The sequence below is a fragment of the Choloepus didactylus genome, chromosome 1, assembly GCF_015220235.1.
Source record: "Choloepus didactylus isolate mChoDid1 chromosome 1, mChoDid1.pri, whole genome shotgun sequence".
NCBI classification, from domain to species: domain Eukaryota; kingdom Metazoa; phylum Chordata; class Mammalia; order Pilosa; family Megalonychidae; genus Choloepus; species Choloepus didactylus.
Genome location: NC_051307.1, coordinates 1,568,981 through 1,590,267, shown reverse-complemented (window position 1 = coordinate 1,590,267; position 21,287 = coordinate 1,568,981). Strand labels below are relative to the sequence as shown.

The window sequence follows — 21,287 nt, the reverse complement described above, 5'->3', positions numbered from 1 at the left end:
GATGATCGCTTTATTTTGGAAGCTCACTGACGCAGTGGGGTTTGGGTTTGTTCTCCTGGAAGAGGGTTCAGACCCCCAAAGCGAGTGGCTGTGGAGACAGGGCCTGTGGACGGGGTCACTGCGGTGAGGTCGGCAGGGGGGACGCAGAGACGGGCAGGCGTTAGCAGGGGGCAGGGGCACGGGGGAGAAAACCGCAGTGAGAGCTGGCGGCTGCACCCTTACGATGGGCGCCCGAAGCAAAGGCTTGAAAACGCTTAAAACTGAAGTCCTTCACCAAGTGACCCGGGAAGTGGGGCCACCAGGACATCTGGGGGGCCTCCTCCCAGCCCTCGGCTGCACACAGTGTGTGTGTGTTGCGGTTCATGCCGTTTACTGTACTTTTCTCACCTAACATTTTATCGTAAAGCTCATTCCTACATCAAAACAAGAATGAAGTCTACAGGCGCCAAACAATTGTCTGCTTAGGGAGGAACGAAAATGGACGTAAATGCAACACAGAGACATAAAAGATTACTTGGAAACTAAAGCAAATCAAAACGTCGTCTCCTTTAATAAAAATCTAGTGATAGTCTGTTTTTCTAATGTTGTCAAGGTTAAAATGAGAATTTCATTCTCATTTCAGCATGAAAAATGTATTTTTACTCTAAGAAAGACTTTCCTGGACATGAGCTATCGAACGTTTGAGGCTTTGCCGTGAAGAACACTCAGATGACGTTGGGAATGGAGGCCTCTTGCGCTCTCTCGCATCCTACTTGTAAATTAGTTTTAAATCCAGCTCTTGCAGGTTCTGAGACAGCCCCTGCTTCTCACTCCCACCGTGGGTCCCACATCTGAACCCCGAGTGGCCCCATCTGCTCCCCAGGTCTCACAGGGAGCGCAGAAGCAACGTGCCCGGCTGCGGGTACCCTGCGCCCCTGGGTGGTCCCCAGAGCGAGTTTTCATACCGCACGTCGTCAGCACACTTCGGCCAGCAGGGCAGCGCTGGGGGGAGAGGACGTGTGGCTTCCGGCTGAGCTGGGGCGTCTCTGGGACAACACGGGGAGCTCCCAGGGAGGCAGGGCAGGAGCTGAGCACGGCAGGAAGGAGCCAGAGGGAACAGGTGTGAGCTTTCCACGGGGTCTTTCTTGCTGTTCCAAAGTACAGAGCAGCATGGCTCCTGGAATCGTTGGTAAAAGAGCTCACTTTTGTATCAGATATGGCAAAGAACTAGTTTAAGAGATTAAATGAGAGAAATGGCAGTGGGGATTCATTAACTCACAATTTACAGCTCTAAGTCTGTGAAAATGTCCTACTCAAGGCATCAACAGATGATGCCTTCTCTGAAGCAAGGCCTCTGTCAGCCGGGAAGGCACGTGGCCAGTGTCTGCTGGTCCTTCACTCCCGGGTTCCATTGCTTTCAGCTCCTGGCTCCAGTGGCTCCTCTCTCAGCTTCTGTGGATCCTTCTTAGCTTCTCTGGTCTCTTTCTGTGTGTCCTTTATTCTCTTACGAAGGACTGCGATAAAAGGATTAAGACCCACCTTGGATGGGCTGGGTCACATCTCAGTTGAAATAGCCTAACTGAAAGGTCCCCCCACAGGGATGGATTAAAAGAGCAGGTGTCTTCTGGGAACACAACCTCCAAACTACCGCAGGGGCGAGAGGGTTTCCACTTGGTGCTGTGTTCACAGTCGTCCTTCCAGCCTGTGCATCTCCTGTGCATTCTACTTTATCCTGTTTTTTCCTCTCCTTAACTTTGCTGAATTTGATGAAATTGTCTTTTTCCCCATTCTTGGTTTAGAAGTTCTAAGTCTTAGTTTTATCTTACCCAGCGATTACTGTTAAATTTTAAAGAGATATATTTAAACCACTTTTTAAAACGTTTCAGTATCAAGAATTTATCAGTATTCATGAAGACGCCAACCCAAGAAGGCTGAAATCTTTAGCTTGTTTTTGCTCTACACCCTTCCCAACCTTCAACCACCTAGATTTTGATGAAATAATCTTGTGTTTTAAAAACTGTTTTAAAAAGTTATGTATTCTCTTTTAAAGCCTTCCTTACTAAGTCCCACAGCCATATCATCAATAGACAGAATTGTAAGGGCCACAGATTTCTCTTCCCATGTCTGCTCTCCGTACCCCATACCCCCTGTGCCAGTTTGAATGTATTATGTCCCCCAGAAAAAGCCATATTCTTTGATGCAATCTTGTGGGGCAGACATAATAGTGGGGATTAAGTTGGAAGGTTTGGATTAGGCTGTTTGCATGGAGATGCACCCCACCCATCTGTGGAGGATAACTGATGGGATATTGCCATGGAGGCATGGCCCTACCCATTCAGGGTGGGCCTTGATCAGTGGAGCCATATAAATGAGCTGGCTCAAGGAGAGGAAACTCAATGCAGCTGAGAGTGATGTTTTGAAGAGGAGCAAGCTTGCTAGAGAGGAACGTCCTGGGAGAAAGCCATTTTGAAACCGGAACTTTGATGCAGACACCAGCCACGTGCCTTCCCAGCTAACAGAGGTTTTCTGGACACCATTGGCCATCCTCCAGTGAAGGTACCCGATTACTGATGTGTTAACCTTGGACACTTTATGGCCTTAAGACTGTAACTGTGTAGCCAAATAAACCCCCTTTTTATAAAAGCAAATCCATCTCTGGTGTTTTGCATTCCGCAGCATTAGCAAACTAGAACACCCCCCAACCCCAGTTCCACATCCAGTTTTATTTCTCATTCTGCTGGAGTGCAGCCTCGATTTGGGTGGGGTTGGTTGTTTGGGGGAGACGCTTGTGGAGGTGGTGCTCTTGGGTCGTGGCTTTACTTACCTTCGTCCGTGCTCGCTGGTCTCTCCCCGTGGAATCCAGCTTTCCCATCCTTTGTCCTGAGGCCACCCGCTGCCCCTCTCTGGCTGTGCGGTCACACAGCCTCTTGATTTTCTTTCCTCTCTCTCCCACGCTCTCCTGCAGCATTACATTTATCTCCTTCCCTTAAAATTCAAAACTTCAGCAGCACAGCATGGGCACACGGCCAGTTTTTCTTTTTCTTTTTCTCTTGCTTGATACTCTGAACCCCTTTGATCTGGACACCTGAGTCTTTGGTTCAGAGACATTTTCTTTGGCTTTGGCTTTAACTGTTGCCTCCCCCACCGTCTCTGCTTCTCTCGCTGAGCAGAGCCCACAGCCCTTCTGTCCGAGTCACCCCTTGTCTGTGGCAAACCCTCTTTCCTGCCTTCAGGGGGGCCCCTCCTGGCCCAGTTGCAGCTCTGCCACTGCAGGGCCTGGCTGTGTGCGGCCCCGAGCAGCCCTGGCCGGGGAGGCCGGTGTCCTGGGGTCTGCCTCCCCCGTGCCCCGACTCCTCACACCGAAACCCCTTCTGCTACTCGGACTTGGTGACAGGATTGACGTTTCCTTCCTGCACGCTCAGCACACCACCCAGCTCTGCAAAGCATTACATGGTCACCATCGTGAGCATTTCAAAACTCATTAGCTGTACAGGTTACTTCCACTCACTGCGAGGCATTAAAACTAAAAGTTAGCTGCAAAGGGTTAGAATTAAAAGCAAAAATGCTTCAGCCACTTGGAAGTTGTACTTTCTTAAATAATTATGAGATCAGAGAAGAAACCAGAACTTAAATTGCTGACCATTTAGAATACACGATTCAGATATGATGGGATGGAGCCAAAGACATAAGCAGGTTGAAAGTGAAAGGATGGCAAAAATATTCCAGGCAAATAATAACCAAAAGAGAGCAGGAATGGCTATACTAGTATCAGTATACTATCTTAACATCAGACAAAATAGACTTTAAGTCAGAAACTCTCAAAAGGGACAGAGAAAGACACTAAATATTGATTAAAGGGTAAATTCATCAAGAAGATGTAATAATTATAAACGTATGTGTACCTAGCAACAGATCCCAAAAATATATAAAGCAAATATTGACAGATTTGAAGAGAGAAATACACAGTTCTACGTTAATAGTTGGAGACTTTAATACACCACTTCCAGTACAGGCAGACGTCATCTCTTTGCACTTTGCTTTATTGCACTTTGCACATACTGCGTTTTTTAATACATAGAAGGTCTGTGGCAACCCTGTGTCGCGCAAGTCTGTCGGTGCCATTTTTCCAACAGCAGGTGCTCACTTCGTGTCTCTGTGTCACATTTTGGTAATCCTTGCCGTATTTCAGACTTTTTCATTATTGTTATATCTGTGATGGTGAGCTGTGATCTGTGATCTTTGATGTTACTATTGTAATAGCTTTGGTGCACCACGAACCACTATATGACAGTGAGCGTAACGGGCGAATGTGGCCTGTGTTCTGACTGCTCCAGCGATCAGCTGACCCCGTCTCCCTCCTCCCCTCCAGCCTCCCTGCTCCCTGGGACACAACAGTATTGAGATTAGTCCAGTTAATAACCCTGCAGTGGCCTCTTAACTGTTCAAGGGAAAGGAAGAGTTGCACGTCTCTCACTTTAAATCAAGAGCTAGAAATGACTACGCTTAGTGAGGAAGGCGTGCCGAAAGCCAGACAGGCCAAAACCAGACCTCTTGTGCCAAACAGTTAGCCAAGCTGTGATCGCAAAGGAAAAGTTCCTGAAGGAAATTAAAAGTGCTACTCCAGTGAACACACGAAGGGTAAGAAAGCAAAACGTATTGCTGACATGGAGAAAGTTTTAGTGGGTAGATCAGACCAGCCACAGCATTCCTTTAAGCCAAAGCCTAATCCAGAGCAAGGCCCCAATTCTCTTCAATTCTGTGGAGGCTGAGAGAGGTGAGGGAGCTGCAGAAGGAAAGTTTGAAGCTAGCAGAGGTGGGTTCGTGAGGTTTAAGGAAAGAAACTATCTCCATAACGTAAAAGTGCCAGGGGAAGCAGCAAGTGCTGATGTAGAAGCTGCAGCAAATTATCCAGAAGATCTAGCTAAGACAATTGTGGAAGGCAGCCACAGTAAACAACAGATTTTCAATGTTGATGAAACAGCCTCCCACGGGAAGAAGATGCCATCTAGGACTTTCCTGGCTGGAGAGGAGAAGTCAGTGCCTGGCTTCAAAGCTTCAGTGGACAGGCGGACTGTCTAGTCAGGGGCTGACGCAGCAGGTGACTTCAGGTTGAAGCCAATGCACATTTGCCGTTTGGAAAATCCTAGGGCCATTAAGAATTATGGAAATCTGCTCTGCCTGTGCTTTATAAATGAAACAGCAAAGCCCGGATGAGAGCACATATGTTTACAACAGAGTTTACTGAATATTTTAAGCCTGCTGTTGAGACCTACTGTTCAGGAAAAAAACAGATTCCGTTCAAAATATTGCATCTCATTGCCCATGCACCTGGTCACCCAAGAGCTCTGATGGACGTGCACAAAGAGAGTGTTGTTTTCATGCCTAGTAAAAATATCCATTCTGCAGTCTGTGGATCCAGGAGTCATTTTGACTTACAAGTCCTATTTTATTTAAGAAATACTGTCATAAGGTGCTAGCTGCCATGGATGGTGATTCCTCTGATGGATCTGGGCAAAATAAATTGAAACCCTTCTGGAGAGGAGTCACCATTCTAGATGCCATTAAGAACATTTGTGACTCATGGCAGGAGGTCAAAATATCAACATTAACAAAAGTTTGGAAGAAGTTGATTCCAGCCCTCGTGGATGAGTTTGAGGGGTTCAGGATTCTGGTGGAGGAAATAGCTGCAGATGTGGTGGAAATAGCAAGAGAACTAGAATTAGAGGTGGAGCCTGAAGATGCGACTGAACTGCTGCCCTCTCGGGATAAAACTTGAACGGGTGACGAGTTGCTTCTCGTGGATGAGCAAAGGAAGTGGTTTCTTGAGGTTAGTCTCCTCCTGGTGAAGGTGCTGGGAGCACTGCTGAAATGCAGCCAAGGACTGAGACTATTGCATCAGCGTAGTTGCTAAAACAGGGGCAGGGTTTGAGAGGACTGACTCCAACTTTGAAAGAAGTTCTGTTGTGGGTAAAATGCTGTCAGTCAGCATCGCATGCTACACAGAAGTGTTGTGAAAGGAAGAGTTAATCAATGCAGCAAACTTCATTGTTGTCTTATTTTTTTTTTAATCTTCATTTTATTGAGATATATTCACATACCACGCAGTCATACAAAACAAATCGTACTTTCGATTGTTCACAGTACCATTACATAGCTGTACATTCATCACCTAAATCAGTCCCTGACACCTTCATTAGCACACACACAAAAATAACAAGAATAATAATTAGAGTGAAAAAGAGCAATTGAAGTAAACAAGAACACTGGGTACCTTTGTCTGTTTGTTTGTTTGTTTCCTTCCCCTATTTTTCTACTCATCCATCCATAAACTAGACAAAGGGGAGTGTGGTCCTTATAGCGTTCCCAATCCCATTGTCACCCCTCATAAGCTATATTTTTATACAATTGTCTTCGAGATTCATGGGTTCTGGGTTGTAGTTTGATAGTTTCAGGTATCCACCACCAGCTACCCCAATTCTTTAGAACCTAAAAAGGGTTGTCTAAATTGGGCATAAGAGTGCCCACCAGAGTGACCTCTCGGCTCCTTTTGGAATCTCTCTGCCACTGAAGCTTATTTCATTTCCTTTCACATCCCCCTTTTGGTCAAGAAAATGTTCTCCGTCGCACGATGCCAGGTCTACCTTCCTCCCCGGGAGTCATATTCCACGTTGCCAGGGAGATTCACTCCCCTGGGTGTCTGATCCCACGTAGTGGGGAGGGCAGTGATTTCACCTTTCAAGTTGGCTTAGCTAGAGAGAGAGGCCACATCTGAGCAACAAAGAGGCATTCAGGAGGAGACTCTTAGGCACAATTATAGGGAGGCCTAGCCTCTCCTTTGCAGCAACCGTCTTCCCAAGGGTAAAACTTATGGTAGAGGGCTCAACCCATCAAACCACCAGTCCCCTATGTCTGTGGTCATGTTAGCAACCATGGAGGTGGGGTAGGCGAATACCCCTGCATTCTCCACAGGCTCCTCAAGGGGGCACTACATATTTTTTTCCTTGTTTTTCTTTTTTCTTTTTTTTAACTTTCTTTTTTAAATCAACTGTATGAAAAAATAAATTAATTAATTAAAAAAAACATGCAATAAAAGAACATTTCAAAGAGACCATAACAAGGGAGTAAGAAAAAGACAACTAATCTAAGATAACTGCTTAACTTCCAACATGTTCCTACTTTACCCCAAGAAAGTTACCTAATATAGCAACATTTCTGTGAACTTGCTCCTACTACATCCATCAGAAATTAACAGACCATAGTCATTCCTGGGCATCCCCAGAACGTTAAATAGCTTATCTGTTCTTCTTGGATTATTGTTCCCCCTTCCTTAATTGCTCTCTATTGCTAGTTCCCCTACATTCTACATTATAAACCGTTTGTTTTACATTTTTCAAAGTTCACATTAGTGGTAGCATATAATATTTCTCCTTTTGTGCCTGGCTTGTTTCGCTCAGCATTATGTCTTCAAGGTTCATCCATGTTGTCATATGTTTCACGAGGTCGTTCCTTCTTAACTGCCATGTAGTATTCCATCGTGTGTATATACTACATTTTATTTATCCACTCATATGTTGAAGGACATTTGGGTTGTTTCCATCTCTTGGCAATTGTGAATAATGCTACTATGAACATTGGCGTGTAGATATCTGTTCATGTCACTGCTTTCCGATCTTCCAGGTATATACCGAGAAGTGCAATCGCTGGATCGAATGGTAACTCTATATCTAGTTTTCTAAGGAACTGCCAGGCTGACTTCCAGAGTGGCTGAACCATTATACAGTCCCACCAACAATGAATAAGAGTTCCAATTTCTCCACATCCCCTCCAGCATTTGTAGTTTCCTGTTTGTTTAATGGCAGCCATTCTAATCGGTGTGAGATGGTATCTCATTGTGGTTTTAATTTGCATCTCTCTAATAGCCAGTGAAGCTGAACATTTTTTCATGTGTTTCTTGGCCATTTGTATTTCCTCTTCACAGAACTGTCTTTTCATATCTTTTGCCCATTTTATAATTGGGCTGTCTGTACTATTGTCATTGAGTTGTAGGATTTCTTTATATATGCAAGATATCAGTCTTTTGTCAGATACATGGTTTCCAAAATTTTTTTCCCATTGAGTTGGCTGCCTCTTTACCTTTTTGAGAAATTCCTTTGAGGTGCAGAAACTTCTAAGCTTGAGGAGTTCCCATTTATCTATTTTTTCTTTTGTTGCTTGTGCTTTGGGTGTAAAGTCTAGGAAGTGGCCACCTAATACAAGGTCTTGAAGATGTTTTCCTACATTATCTTCTAGGAGTTTTATGGTACTTTCTTTTATATTGAGATCTTTCGTCCATTTTGAGTTAATTTTTGTGTAGGGGGTGAGGTAGGGGTCCTCTTTCTTTCTTTTGGATATGGATATCCAACTCTCCCAGCCCCATTTGTTGAAAAGACCATTACGACTCAGTTCAGTGACTTTGGGGGCCTTATCAAAGATCAGTCGGCCATAGATCTGAGGGTCTATCTCTGAATTCTTAATTTGATTCCATTGATCTATATGTCTATCTTTGTGCCAGTACCATGCTGTTTTGACAACTGTGGCTTTATAATAAGCTTCAAAGTCAGGGAGTGTAAGTCCTCCCACTTCGTTTTCCTTTTTTAGAGTGTCTTTAGCCATTCGAGGCATCTTCCCTTTCCAAATAAATTTGATAACTAGCTTTTCCAAGTCTGCAAAGTAGGTTGTTGGAATTTTGATTGGGATTGCATTGAATCTGTAGATGAGTTTGGGTAGAATTGACATCTTAATGACATTTAGCCTTCCTATCCATGAACATGGAATATTTTTCCATCTTTTAAGATCCCCTTCTATTTCTTTTAGTAGAGTTGTGTAGTTTTCTTTGTATAGGTCTTTTACATTTTTCGTTAAGTTTATTCCTAGGTACTTGATTTTTTTAGTTGCTATTGAAAATGATATCTTTTTCTTGAGTGTCTCTTCAGTTTGTTCATTTCTAGCATATAGAAACATTACTGACTTATGTGCATTAATCTTGTATCCCACTACTTTGCTAAATTTGTTTATTAGCTCTAGTAGCTGTATCGTCGATTTCTCAGGGTTTTCCAGATATAAGATCATATCATCTGCAAACAATGACAGTTTTACTTCTTCTTTTCCAATTTGGATGCCTTTTATTTCTTTGTCTTGCCGGATTGCCCTGGCTAGCACTTCCAGCACAATGTTGAATAACAGTGGTGACAGCGGGCATCCTTGTCTTGTTCCTGATCTTAGAGGGAAGGCTTTCAGTCTCTCACCATTGAGTACTATGCTGGCTGTGGGTTTTTCATATATGCTCTTTATCATGTTGAGGAAGTTTCCTTCAATTCCTACCTTTTGAAGTGTTTTTATCAAAAACGGATGTTGGATTTTGTCAAATGCTTTTTCAGCATCTATTGAGATGATCATTTGATTTTTCTCTTTCGAATTTTTAATGTGTTGTAATACATTGATTGATTTTCTTATGTTGAACCATCCTTGCATGCCTGGAATGAACCCCACTTGGTCATGGTGTATGATTTTTTTAATGTGTCTTTGGATTCGATTTGCAAGTATTTTGTTGAGGATTTTTGCATCTATATTCATTAGGGAGATTGGCTGGTAGTTTTCCTTTTTTGTAGCATCTTTGCCTGGTTTTGGTATTAGATTGATGTTAGCTTCATAAAATGAGTTAGGTAGTGGTCCATTTTCTTCAGTGTTTTGAAAGAGTTTGAGTAAGATTGGTGTCAGTTCTTTCTGGAAAGTTTGGTAGAATTCCCCTGTGAAGTCATCTGGCCCTGGGCATTTATTTGTGGGAAGATTTTTGATGACTGATTGGATCTCTTTGCTTGTGATGGGTTGGTTGAGGTCTTCCATTTCTTCTCTGGTCAGTCTAGGTTGTTCATATGTTTCCAGGAAATTGTCCATTTCCTCTACATTATCCAGTTTGTTGCCATACAGTTGTTCATAGTATCCTCTTATAATTTTTTTAATTTCTTCAGGATCTGCAGTTATGTCACCTTTTTCATTCATTATTTTGTTCATATGGGTCTTCTCTCTTTTTGATTTTGTCAGTGTAGCTAGGGGCTTGTCAATCTTGTTGATCTTCTCAAAGAACCAACTTTTGGTGATATTTATCCTCTCTATTGTTTTTTTGTTCTCTATGTCATTTATTTCTGCTTTAATCCTTGTTATTTCTTTTCCTCTACTTGGTTTAGGATTGGTTTGCTGTTCATTTTCTAGCTTCTTCAGTTGATCCATTAGTTCTTTGATTTTGGCTCTTTCTTCCTTTTCAATATATGCGTTTAGTGCTATAAATTTCCCCCTTAGCACTGCTTTTGCTGCATCCCATAGGTTTTGGTATGTTGTGTTCTCATTTTCATTCGTCTCTATGTATTTAGCAATTTCTCTTGCTATTTCTTCTTTAACCCACTGATTGTTTAGGAGTGTGTTGTTTAACCTCCAGGTATTTGTGAATTTTCTAAGTCTCTGATGGTTATTGACTTCTAATTGTATTCCATTGTGGTCAGAGAATGTGCTTTGAATAATTTCAATCTTTTTAAATTTATTGAGGCTTGTTTTATGTCCCAGCATATGATCTATTCTGGAGAAAGTTCCGTGAGCACTAGAAAAGTATGTGTATCCTGGTGATTTGGGATGTAATGTCCTGTATATGTCTGTTAAATCTAATTCATTTATCAAATTGTTTAGGTTTTCAGTTTCCTTATTGGTCCTCTGTCTGGTTGATCTATCTATAGGAGAGAGTGATGTGCTGAAGTCTCCCACAATTATTGTGGAAACATCAATTGCTTCCTTAGTTTTGCCAGTGTTTGTCTCATGTATTTTGTGGCACCTTGATTGGGTGCATAGACATTTATGATTGTTATTTCTTCTTCTTGAATTGCCCCTTTTATTAGTATGTAGTGGCCTTCTTTGTCTCTCAAAACATCCCTGCATTTAAAGTCTATTTTATCTGAGATTAATATTGCTACACCTGCTTTCTTTTGGCTGTAGCTTGCATGAAATATTTTTTTCCTTCCTTTCACTTTCAATTTCTTTGTGTCCCTGTGTCTAAGATGAGTCTCTTGTATGCAACATATTGATGGTTCATTTTTTTTGATCCATTCTGCGAATCTCTATCTTTTAATTGGGAAGTTTAATCCATTTACATTCAACGTTATAACCATGAAGGCATTTCTTGAATCAGCCATCTTATCCTTTGGTTTATGTTTGTCATATTTTTCCCCTCTCTCTATTAATATCCTTAATTGTACCCATACCGAATCTCTTTAGTACTGAACCTTTCTCCAAGTCTCTCTGTCCTTTCTTTGTTTCTCTGTCTGTAGGGCTCCTTTAGTATCTCCAGTAGGGCAGGTCTCTTGTTAGCAAATTCTCTCAGCATTTGTTTGTGAAAAATTTAAGCTCTCCCTCAAATTTGAAGGAGAGCTTTGCTGGATAAAGTATTCTTGGTTGGAAACTTTTCTCATTCAGAATTTTAAATATATCGTGCCACTGCCTTCTTGCCTCCATGGTGGCTGCTGAGTAGTCACTACTTAGTCTTATGCTGTTTCCTTTGTATGTGGTGAATTGCTTTTCTCTTGCTGCTTTCAGAACTTGCTCCTTCTTTTCCGTGTTTGACAGTGTGATCAGAATATGTCTTGGAGTGGGTTTATTTGGATTTATTCTATTTGGAGTTCTCTGGGCATTTATGATTTGTGTATTTATGTTGTTCAGAAGATTTGGGAAGTTTTCCCCAACAATTTCTTTGAGTACTCTTCCTAGACCTTTACCCTTTTCTTCCCCTTCTGGAACACCAATGAGTCTTATATTCGGACGTTTTATATTATCTATCATATCCCTGAGGTCCGTTTCGATTTTTTCCATTTTTTTCTCCATTCTTTCTTTTATGCTTTCATTTTCCATTCTGTCATCTTCCAGGTCACTGATTCGTTGTTCAGCTTCCTCTAGTCTTGTACTATGAGTGTCCAGAATCTTTTTAATTTGGTCAACAGTTTCTTTAATGTCCATAAGATCATCTATTTTTTTATTTAGTCTTGCAATGTCTTCTTTATGCTCTTCTAGGGTCTTCTTGATATCCTTTGTATCCCGTACTATGGTCTCATTGTTCATCTTTAGTTCTTTGAGTAGCTGCTCTAGGTGCTGTGTCTCTTCTGATCTTTTGATTTGGGTGCTTGGGTTATCCATATCGTCTGGTTTTTTCATATGCTTTATAATTTTATGTTGTTTTTGGCCACTTGGCATTTGCTGAACTTGCTAGGGTTCTTTTAGGATTTGTAGACCAATTGAAGTCCTTATCTCTAATTTGTCCGATCTACAGCTTCGTGGATTACACTTTCTCTAACTAACCAGCAGGTGGCGTCCATGAGCCACCTGTTCTCCACAAGTCAGTTCTCCCCTGCTTTGCCTTTGTGGTGAGTTGGGGAGTGAGTCTTGTGGGGTCCAATTGGTGTACCAAGCTTGCGTGTGTAGTTGGTGTTGCCCACCCTGTATATGGGGCATGTTTCTGGGCAGTCAGGGAGGGGGGGTGGCTCTAACAATCAAATCTCCCTGGTGATCCTGGAGTTTTAAAGCTGCTGCAATAGTCTAATCTTTCAGTTCAGTCCTGCCACAGTTTGTCTCTGCCACTGACCCACAAGTCCTTGGTATTGGCGTATGGCTCCTGAGACTTGCAAGTGGGCCCCTCTTCCAGGCCATGCACCCCCTGGTCCTCTGTTGAGGGATGACTGTGCTATGTCACAGTGAGTGCCGTCCCCCCAGGGCGGTTCTGGGCTGCTGGGCTGTGTAGGGAGGCTCCCAGTCTGCTGAGTGGATGCCCCCCTTTTCTTGGGAAGTTGTAGTGTTTAGTGAATTTTCTCAGCTGCTGGATTATTGCCTTTTGTCTCAGAGCTCTCTTAGTTCTGCTCTTGTCTTGACCTGCCCAAATTGCAAGTCTTTGAAGCTTTCTGTATTGGGCTTCTTAGAGTAATTGTTTTAGAAAAAGAAAAAAGGATTAAAAAAAAGGGGGGGGGCCCTCCTCACAGATCTAATGGGTTATTGAAATGCTAAGAGACAAAGCAATTAGGGCCATTAAGGAAAGGTCCACAGGGCAGAGAGATCAGCTTTTCTTCGAGATTTGCATATGAGCCTCAGGGCCTGAGCTCTGCCCTTCCCCTTTCTATGTTCACCAGAACTCCAAAAATCCTCCGCTTTTATTTTGGAGTTTTTCGTGTTGTTTTTTTCTATGCCTGTCTCCTCTCTGCGGGGCTGGCTGCTTTCAGATTCTCTGGTGTCTGGTCTCAGTCTATCTATGGTTGGAGTTTGGATCAGTAGAATGAGTTTCCGATAAGGGCTGCCACTGCAGTTCTCCCTTCTCCTTCCCGGAGCTGACAGCCCCTCCTCCCACAGGACTGAGCCTGGCAGGGAGGGGCGCGGGTCTCCTGGCCGCAAAAGCTTACAGATTTCGCTGATCTCAGCAGTTCCACGTTTTCATGAGTGTTGTATGAAGTATGCCCAAAGTCAGATTGCTCTGTGGTGTCCAGTCCACGCAGTTCCTGGCTTTCTACCTACTTTCCTGGAGGAGTAACTAAAACATACAGCTCACCAGTCCGCCATCTTGCCCCGCCTCTTGTCTTATTTTAATAAATGGCCGCAGCCACCCCTATTCGCAGCACCCACCCCCCTGATGAGTCAGCAGCCATCGGCACTGAGGCCCGACCCTCCACCAGCAAAGAGATTCGGACTTGCTGAAGGCTCAGATGATGATTAGCATTTCTTAGCAATAAAGAATGTTTTAATTAAAGTATGTACATTGTTTTTTAGATATAATGCTATTGTGCACTTAATAGACTACAGTACAGTGTAAATATAACTTTACACCACTGGGAAACCAAAACATTCGTGTCCCTTGCTTTATCATGATATTTGCTTTATTCTGGTGGTCTGGAACTGAACTTGAAATATCTCTGGGGTATGCCTGTAATGGATGAAACATCTAAACAGAAGATCAGTAAGAAAATAAAGGTTTAAAAGATTGAAATCATACTAGGTATCTTCTCTGACCACAATGGATTGAGGCTTGAAATCACTAATGGGGGACAACTGGAGAAATTCAAAAATATGTGGAAATTAAACAATATACTCTTAAATAACCAATGGGTCAAAGAAGTCGCAAGAGGAATTAGGAAATATCTTGAGGTGAATGAAAAGGAAACCCCAACAAACCAAAACTTACGGGATGCAGCAAAGGCAGTGCTCGGGGAAATTTGTAGCTGTGAATGCTACTTAAAAAAGACCTCCAGTCAGCAGCCAAACCTCACGCCTAGAGGAACCAAGAAGAGCAAACTAAACTCAGAGGGAGCTGAAGGAGACAATAGCGATCAAAGCAGCGATAAATGAGACAGAGAATAGAAAAACGTGGACTCAGCAGGGAGAGCCTCCTCCACTGCTGGTGGGAGCATGCAGCGGGGCGGCCGTGTGACAAGCAGTTCGGCAGCTCCTCAGGAAGTTAAACATAGAACTGCCGTAGGACCTACTTGTATGGCCGAACCCCAGAGAGGTGAAGGCAGAGACTCGGAAAGATGTCTGAAACCAGGGATGGAAGCCGCCCCGGTGTCCCTCAGCAGCTGAACGGATACACGGTACGTGACGTATCTGGACGACAGACTGCTCAGCCATCAAAAGGACTGAAGTTTGGGTGACAACACGGGTGAACCTGGGGGACATCGTGGTCGGTGAAATAAGCCAGGCACAGAAGGACAGATACTATGTGATCCCATTCACATGTAATAGGATGTGCAAGTTCCCCAAGACCGAAAGCCGAGGACAGGTGACGGGCAGGGGTGGGGGTGGGGGCTGATGCTTCGTGGGTGCAGATTTCTTTTTGGGGCGATGGAACATTCTAGTGTGGCTGGTGGTGAAGGGAGCACAACTTTGGGAGCATGATCCGTGCCACTGAATTGGACGCTTGCGACAGATTGAGATGGGAATTTTATGTCATATGTGTTACCACAATTAATATAAAAAAAAAAGATGGCCACCTCTGTACTCTACAAGAGAAAAACACTGAAATGGCTGAACGCCGGGGTCCGTCCGTCCGGTGGAGTGCTGTACGGCCACGAGGTTGAGCGGCTGCGGCTCGGCGGGCAGGTGGCGAGTCTCACTCGTGTCCTCTCGGGGGACAGATGCCGCCCGAAGTACGTTCACGTCCACAACCCGTTTGCGTGAAGTTGCAGGTGGGCACGGTGCTGGTCGTGAGGCTGGAGGCCGGGACCTGGAGGAGGAGGTGTTCCGAGGGGAGGGTGGGCGGCCGGGGGCGCGAGCTGGTTGCACGGGTGTGTCCCCTCCACGTTGTGAAAACTCATCGAGCTGCACGCTAACGCTTTCTGACTGTCCTGACGGCATGCTGTGGTTCAGGAAAAACATTCACGGCGAGTGAAATAACGTCATGCTCCTGCCTTGGACTGGAAAATTGAGCGAGCAGTTTCCCGGAAGAGGTACGCTCCTCCAGCACCCCGGAAGCTTTCCTCAGCTTCAGACGCCTCTTGCTGGGGAATGTTGGGTTTCCAGGGTGGCCTCCAGGTCTCTAAGTTTGCAGCGATAGGTGGCCGTCTGAGTTGCTGAGATGTTGAAGGGGATGATACTGGAGAAGGGGCGGTGGGGGGGTGGGGGTGGCTGAGGGGCCCGGGGCTACGGCTCGGTGCTGCGTGTGGGGTACCGAGGCTCCTGCGAACGGCCAGGCCAGCACTCGGGGGGATGAGGGAACAGACAAGGTGGTGCTCGGAGGACTGTCTGCCGGGGGGCAGCGTTCTGGGAGCTTCTGGCTCTGTAGACATTGACGAGCCGGCCCCGTGGGGGAGGGGACAGGTGGGATTTTCTCTGCTCTGCCTGTGGGCGTCAGTGCAAATCGTGGGGTGTCTGTGGCCTGGGTGCCCGATGGAGCTGAACGTTCTTTTCGAGGGTTGTCCAGAACAGCTGCTGGCTGTGGGATTGGCTCTCCGCAGGTGCTCAGAGAGAAGCTTTAGACATGGCCTTTGCAGCGAACACAACTTGTGTGTCCCGACTAACGATTAACACAAATCAGTCAGCGTTGTGGTTGAAATGAGTAGCGCGTGTCTGCCCTTTTAGAGCTCTTCCTGTGGCCCAGTGATGGGTTTACGTGTCCGTTTGGGCCACGGCTGCCTGACATCCCACTTACAGTTAAAGCGGAATCTCGGGACACTTACAGGACGCTCGGTCCCTAGAGCCTGCCGGCTGCTCCCCGAGTGAGCCCACGGTCACCTCCCAGCCGGGCTCCCACCTTTTCCTAAGGGTGATCACAGCCCGGCGTTGCCGACACCCTGGGGTGCCGAGTCCTGGGGAGAAAGGCCTGGGCCACCCCGGGTGCTCTTTTCCCTCCCAGGGGGAGTCAGTAGGTCGGACGGGACAGAGGCCTGCCCTTCGGGAATGCCCAGGTGAAGCTGTCCGTGGCCGTCTGAGACCCTCGTCCGCCTGGTCTGGGGTACATGGGGGGCCACCCTCCTCCATCCCAGGGGGGCTTTCTGGAAGCTCAGCCCTTCAGACAACCTTTGTTAGTTAAGACAAGATGGATTAAATTCCTAAGAAAACGCATGCATGCACTTTTAAAACGTTGGCTTCTTGTTTGGTTTTGGGGCGTCACGGGGAGGGCGGTGTGGCCTCTCGGTCCTGGGCCCCAGCGCCAAGGGGCGACGCCCAGGGTGTGAGCACCAGAGCCGTGCGTGACCGGCACTCTGGGTCCGTGTGCCCTCTGACAGCGGTGCCAGCAGCTTGATGGGTTCACGCCCACCCAGAAGGGCTGTCCGTGTGTCTGTCCGTCTGCTTTAGGCCCCAGCTACTAAGGCACGCAGCGCATCTCACATTTTTGAGTTTCTGCCAGTCATCTCTCTGCCCGTCCCTTTTCTGGTCTCAGACGGGTTTATGCACACGTGGCCCTTCCGGATTTCTCGGGCTGCTTGTCCGTGCCCCGAGTGGGATGTGCCGCCGGCAGCTGTGAACGCGTGGGTGCAGGCTGGGGTCCGCCGTGCCCACTCCCCGGCCTCACCCGCGTCTGCTCCCCCACAGGCATCAGCAACGCGGAGGCACGGCAGCCGGGGAAAGCCCCGAACTTCAGCGTCAACTGGACGGTGGGCGACGCTGCCCTCGAGGTCATCAACGCGACGACGGGGAAGGACGAGCTGGGCCGTGCGTCCCGCCTGTGTAAGCACGCCTTGTACTGTCGCTGGACACGTGTGCACGGCAAGGTACTGCCCCCCGCGCCCCGCACAGCTTCCCAGCAGGGGCGGCCCCCAGCCCCTTCGTGGTTTCCACAGGTTTTTAGTTTAAAGTCTGGCCCTGGCTCATTGAATCCTGAAACGGGCTCCGGGGCAGCTTTCCTCTCCGTGGCCCAGAACCCGAGTCCTGTCCTGGTCTGGGGCAGCCGCTCTGGGTGGGGAGAGCCGGGCCAGCACCCTCCCCCCTCCCTCGTCCTCGCAAACACACACACCCGTCGGTTTCAGCTAAACCCTTCCGAAGAGTTTTGATGCTGGACCCTGTTTTCCTCAAACGTGACCTTACGTAGGAAATCAGCATCTCCCTGGTTGTTGTTTACTGTTAGTCCCGACGGTGGTGTTTCTGTTTCCCGAAGTTGGCTCCACTCATTGGCGTGGGGGCGTGGGGTGTCGTGGCTCTCGGGGCCCCCGTGGGCTGTGGCCGGGCAGCTGCCGGGGGGTCCAGCCCACCCTCCAGCCGAGTGAGGCAGCCTGAGGAGACGGGGTCCCCAGTCGACACCGAAATCCAAGTAGCGCGGGAAAGTGACTCCCAGACGTCAGCCAGGGGGATGCGCTGTTTCTGTAAATGGTTAAAAATGTCTGAGAGGAACTTTACCAGGTCGCATGGGGTTTGTAGAAGGGCCTCCGCCGGACGCGGCCTGTCCCTGCCTTTGGCCCACAGAGCTGCCGTGTGGAGATCGTCCGTCGGGGGAGAGGCTGAGCCTCCTCTGGGACGATCCGACCCCCGGGGAGGGCCGAGCCGGCGTGTCCCTCCCCCTCCAGGCCAGCACGGCGCCGGTGCCCTTTTGTGACTGTTGTAGTTTCACCCGTCCCGGTTACTCGTGATCGTTTTTTATTCTCTTGCAGGTTCCCTCAAACCTCCTACGCGCCAAGATCCCCAAACCCAACATGTACCACGAGTCCAAGCTGGCAGCCCGGGAGTACCAGCTGGCCAAGGAGGCCCTGTTCCGGGCGTTCTCCAAGGCGGGGCTGGGGGCCTGGGTGGAGAAGCCCCCCGAGCAGGACCAGTTCCCCCTCACGCCCTGACGGGGTGCAGCCGGGGCCGGGGCCGCCACCCCACACCGGCCTCCGGGCAGCGTCCTCCCCTCTGAATCATCCAGCAACTGCTTCTCAGCCCATGTTAGAAATTGAGTTCTACTGAGCAGGGCTACCTTAAGTTCAGGAAAATAGAAATTACTTTGCGTGACGTTCCTGAATAAATAATCTATTCAAAGTTAGGAATGTGCTTTATGAAGCAAGCAGTAATGAGGTCAGGTCAGTCCTGTGCTGCACTGTTGTAACTGCAACAAAGGCTTGTACCGGTGGAGGCCGGAGGGCCGCCCGGGCCGGCTCTGGTTCCGCTCGTAGGTTCTGAGAACCGCCCCCCAGGACCCTCACGCTCGACGCGGTGACCCGGAGACCCCGGCCACGCTCCGTGCCCCGTGGACCGGATCTCAGGCAGGACGTGTCTCCAGAGAACAAGACCCAATCTGGTGGCCCCAGCCCCACTAGAAGCTTCTGTGCTCCGTGTAGGATCGTGCCGGAGGAAACCCTCCCTCGGTTGACTTCCCAGATAATCAAAGGCAGAAGCGCGGCGCGTCCCACCCGGTGGAGCCCGGGAACCCACTGGCTGTGGAGGGGCTGGAGCCTGGGGCCACGCGGGCGAGCCCGGAACCCGCCTCGTCTTCCTCTTAGCCGGGATGCCAAGGACCAGCCTTCACCAGAGGAGAATAAACTCAGTTACAGGACGCTCATTCTTGGGAAACCCCATGGACAGCGTTTTTTACAAATTATCCTTTCCAGCTTTGTCAAAGACATGTTGGAAAAATGAAGTGCTCAGGCGTGAAAGCTGGAGGGAGAGGAGCCGCCGGCCAGGGGCGAGCTGTCCTCTCAGCGCCTCGGCCCGGGACGCCAGGCGGTGTCCGAGACGTGCTCGATGGCTGCGCAGCAGGGGGCGGGGCGCTGCTGGCATGGGGGCCCCGAGGACACCCCGAGACCTTCGAGCCCCAGCAGGACGTCCCGGTTCAGCCCACAGGGAGAGCCGGGTGCCTGGCCCCCGCCCGGGCATGGGGAGGGGTCTCCGTCCCGCCAGCAAAGTGCACGTTCTGTGGTCCCCACGTGCCGTGATCGGGCGGTGCCCGGTGGGTTCAGGGACGGTGCTCCTGGTGCAGCCTCCTGGAGAGCCGACCTCGCAGGGCAGAAGCACCAGCGCAGAGCAGAGCGCGGTGTCAGGCGGCGTGTCTGGCGCTGTGACCAGGCGTGTCAGCACCATGCGTGGTCAGGAGCCTCCTCACACGTCCACACAGGCACCCGTGGGGTGTCCTCATCCTGTGGAAGGATGTGCTCCCCTGTAAAGGCGTGTCCTCCCCTGTGAAGGTGTGTCCTTCCTAATGTGCTCCCCCTGTGAAGACATGCTCCCTGCGATGGCGTGTGCTCCCCCACGAAGGTGTCTCCTCCCCCTGTGAAGGTGTGCTCGCAGTGATGGTATGTGCTCCCCATGAAGGTGTGTCCTCCCTAATGGAGGCGTGTGCTCCCTTTGAAAGTGTGTCCTCCCCCTTTGAAGGCATGTGCTCCCCATGACGGCGTGTATGCCCCCGTGAAGGTGTGTGCTCTCTCTTTGAAGGCATGTATTTCCCCAAGAAGGCTTGTGCTCCCTGGCAAAGGCGTGTCCTACCCATGATGGCAGGCTCCCCCTGTGATTGTGTGTACTCTCTCACGAATGTGTGTGCTTCTCCTGTGAAGAGGAGTGCTCCCTGTGAAGGTGTACCCTCCCTAAAGGAGGTGTGTCGTCCCCCTGTGAAGGCATGTGCTCCCCGTCAGGGTGTGTGCTCCCTGCAATGTTGTTTGCTACCCATGAAGGCATGTGCTCCTTCTGTGAAGGTGTGTGCTCCCTGCGAAGGTGTGTGCTCCCTGCGAAGGTGTGTGCTCCCCATGAAGGTGTGTGCTCCTTCTGTGAAGGTGTGTGCTCCCTGCAATGGTGTGTGCTCCCCATGAAGGTGTATGCTCTCTGTGAAGGTATGTGCCCCCCGACTGCGTGTGCTCCCCCTGTGAAGGTGTGTGCTCCCCGTGAGGGTGTGTGCTTCCCGTGAAGGTGTGTGCTCCCTGTGATGGTGTGCTCCCCCCGTGAAGGCACATGCTCCCCCTATGAAGGTGTGTGCTCCCCCTGTGAAGGCGTGTGCTCCCCATGAAGGCATGTGCTCCCCCCATGAAGGCATGTGCTCCCTGTGAAGGTGTGTGCCCCCCGACTGCGTGTGCTCCCTCACAGCTGCTGTGTGTGCTCCCCGCTGTGGTGCGCTCTGGGTGGAGGAGGTGGTCTTCATGGTGCCTGTGTGTCTCCACTGTCCCTGGGGACTGGGCTCCCCCCCGGGGACCAGCATCGGCTGAAACCAGCGTCTTCTCTCCCGCGGAAGGAGCAGCCGTCTCCGAGCTGGACGTGGGCTCGGGTGTGGGCGCCACGGTGGGGACTCGTCTCCTGGCACCGTGTGGCGCGTCCTTCCCCGTGGACAGGAGGGTCTGCGCCGTGCTGCCTTCTCCAGGGCCGGGTCCTGGAGCCTGTACGTCTCTGTTCTTGTGTTGATAAAGTTCTATTTTTTTCTAATGGGGTCTGGGGGAGGGGCTCAGTGTTTAAAAAGTAACGTGGGTTTGGATTAGAGTCCAGCGGAATCGTGTTCTGTGTTGGTGGAAAAGCTGCGCCCCCGTGCGTCTGGTGCTTGCTTGCCTAGCAGCCGGTGCCCTCGTGCAGGGGTCTCCGTGGGTGCGCTGCCCTGGCCAGGGCCGGCGGCCTGTGGGTGCGGTGGGGCCGGGGTGGGGTGGGGGCTCCCAGCGGCCGGGAGCCGGGGCTGCTCCTTCTGCTGCTCGTGAATCAGGAAAGCACAGGAGAGCAGCCGTCGCTGTGTCCTGAGACCGCGCTTTAGAGACGTGGTGGGGAAAGTGGCACAACGAAGAACTTGATTTTTTTTTTTTAGAAGAATCTCCCATTTAGAGGAAATTTTGCTAACTGGGGGAGCGAGAATGTTGTAACCGTCCTCGTTGGCCTTAACT

General features: G+C 48.7%; 1 protein-coding gene across 5 annotated transcripts in view; it reads left to right on the top strand.

The window, feature by feature from the left end:
* ADARB1 (adenosine deaminase RNA specific B1) overlaps positions 1-21,037 on the top strand; it is a 144,271-nt gene extending 123,234 nt beyond the window's left edge. For 3 of the 5 annotated variants that reach the window (XM_037830268.1, XM_037830286.1, XM_037830277.1), the window contains 2 exons: positions 17,062-17,196; positions 18,114-21,037. In XM_037830268.1, the coding sequence (XP_037686196.1) occupies positions 17,062-17,196; positions 18,114-18,358 (380 nt within the window). In that variant the 3' untranslated portion in view covers positions 18,359-21,037. Of the gene's footprint in view, positions 1-17,061; positions 17,241-18,113 lie in introns of those variants that run through there. The other 2 variants (XM_037830253.1, XM_037830262.1) reach the window with 2 other exon arrangements.
* The last annotated feature ends 250 nt before the right edge of the window (positions 21,038-21,287 follow it).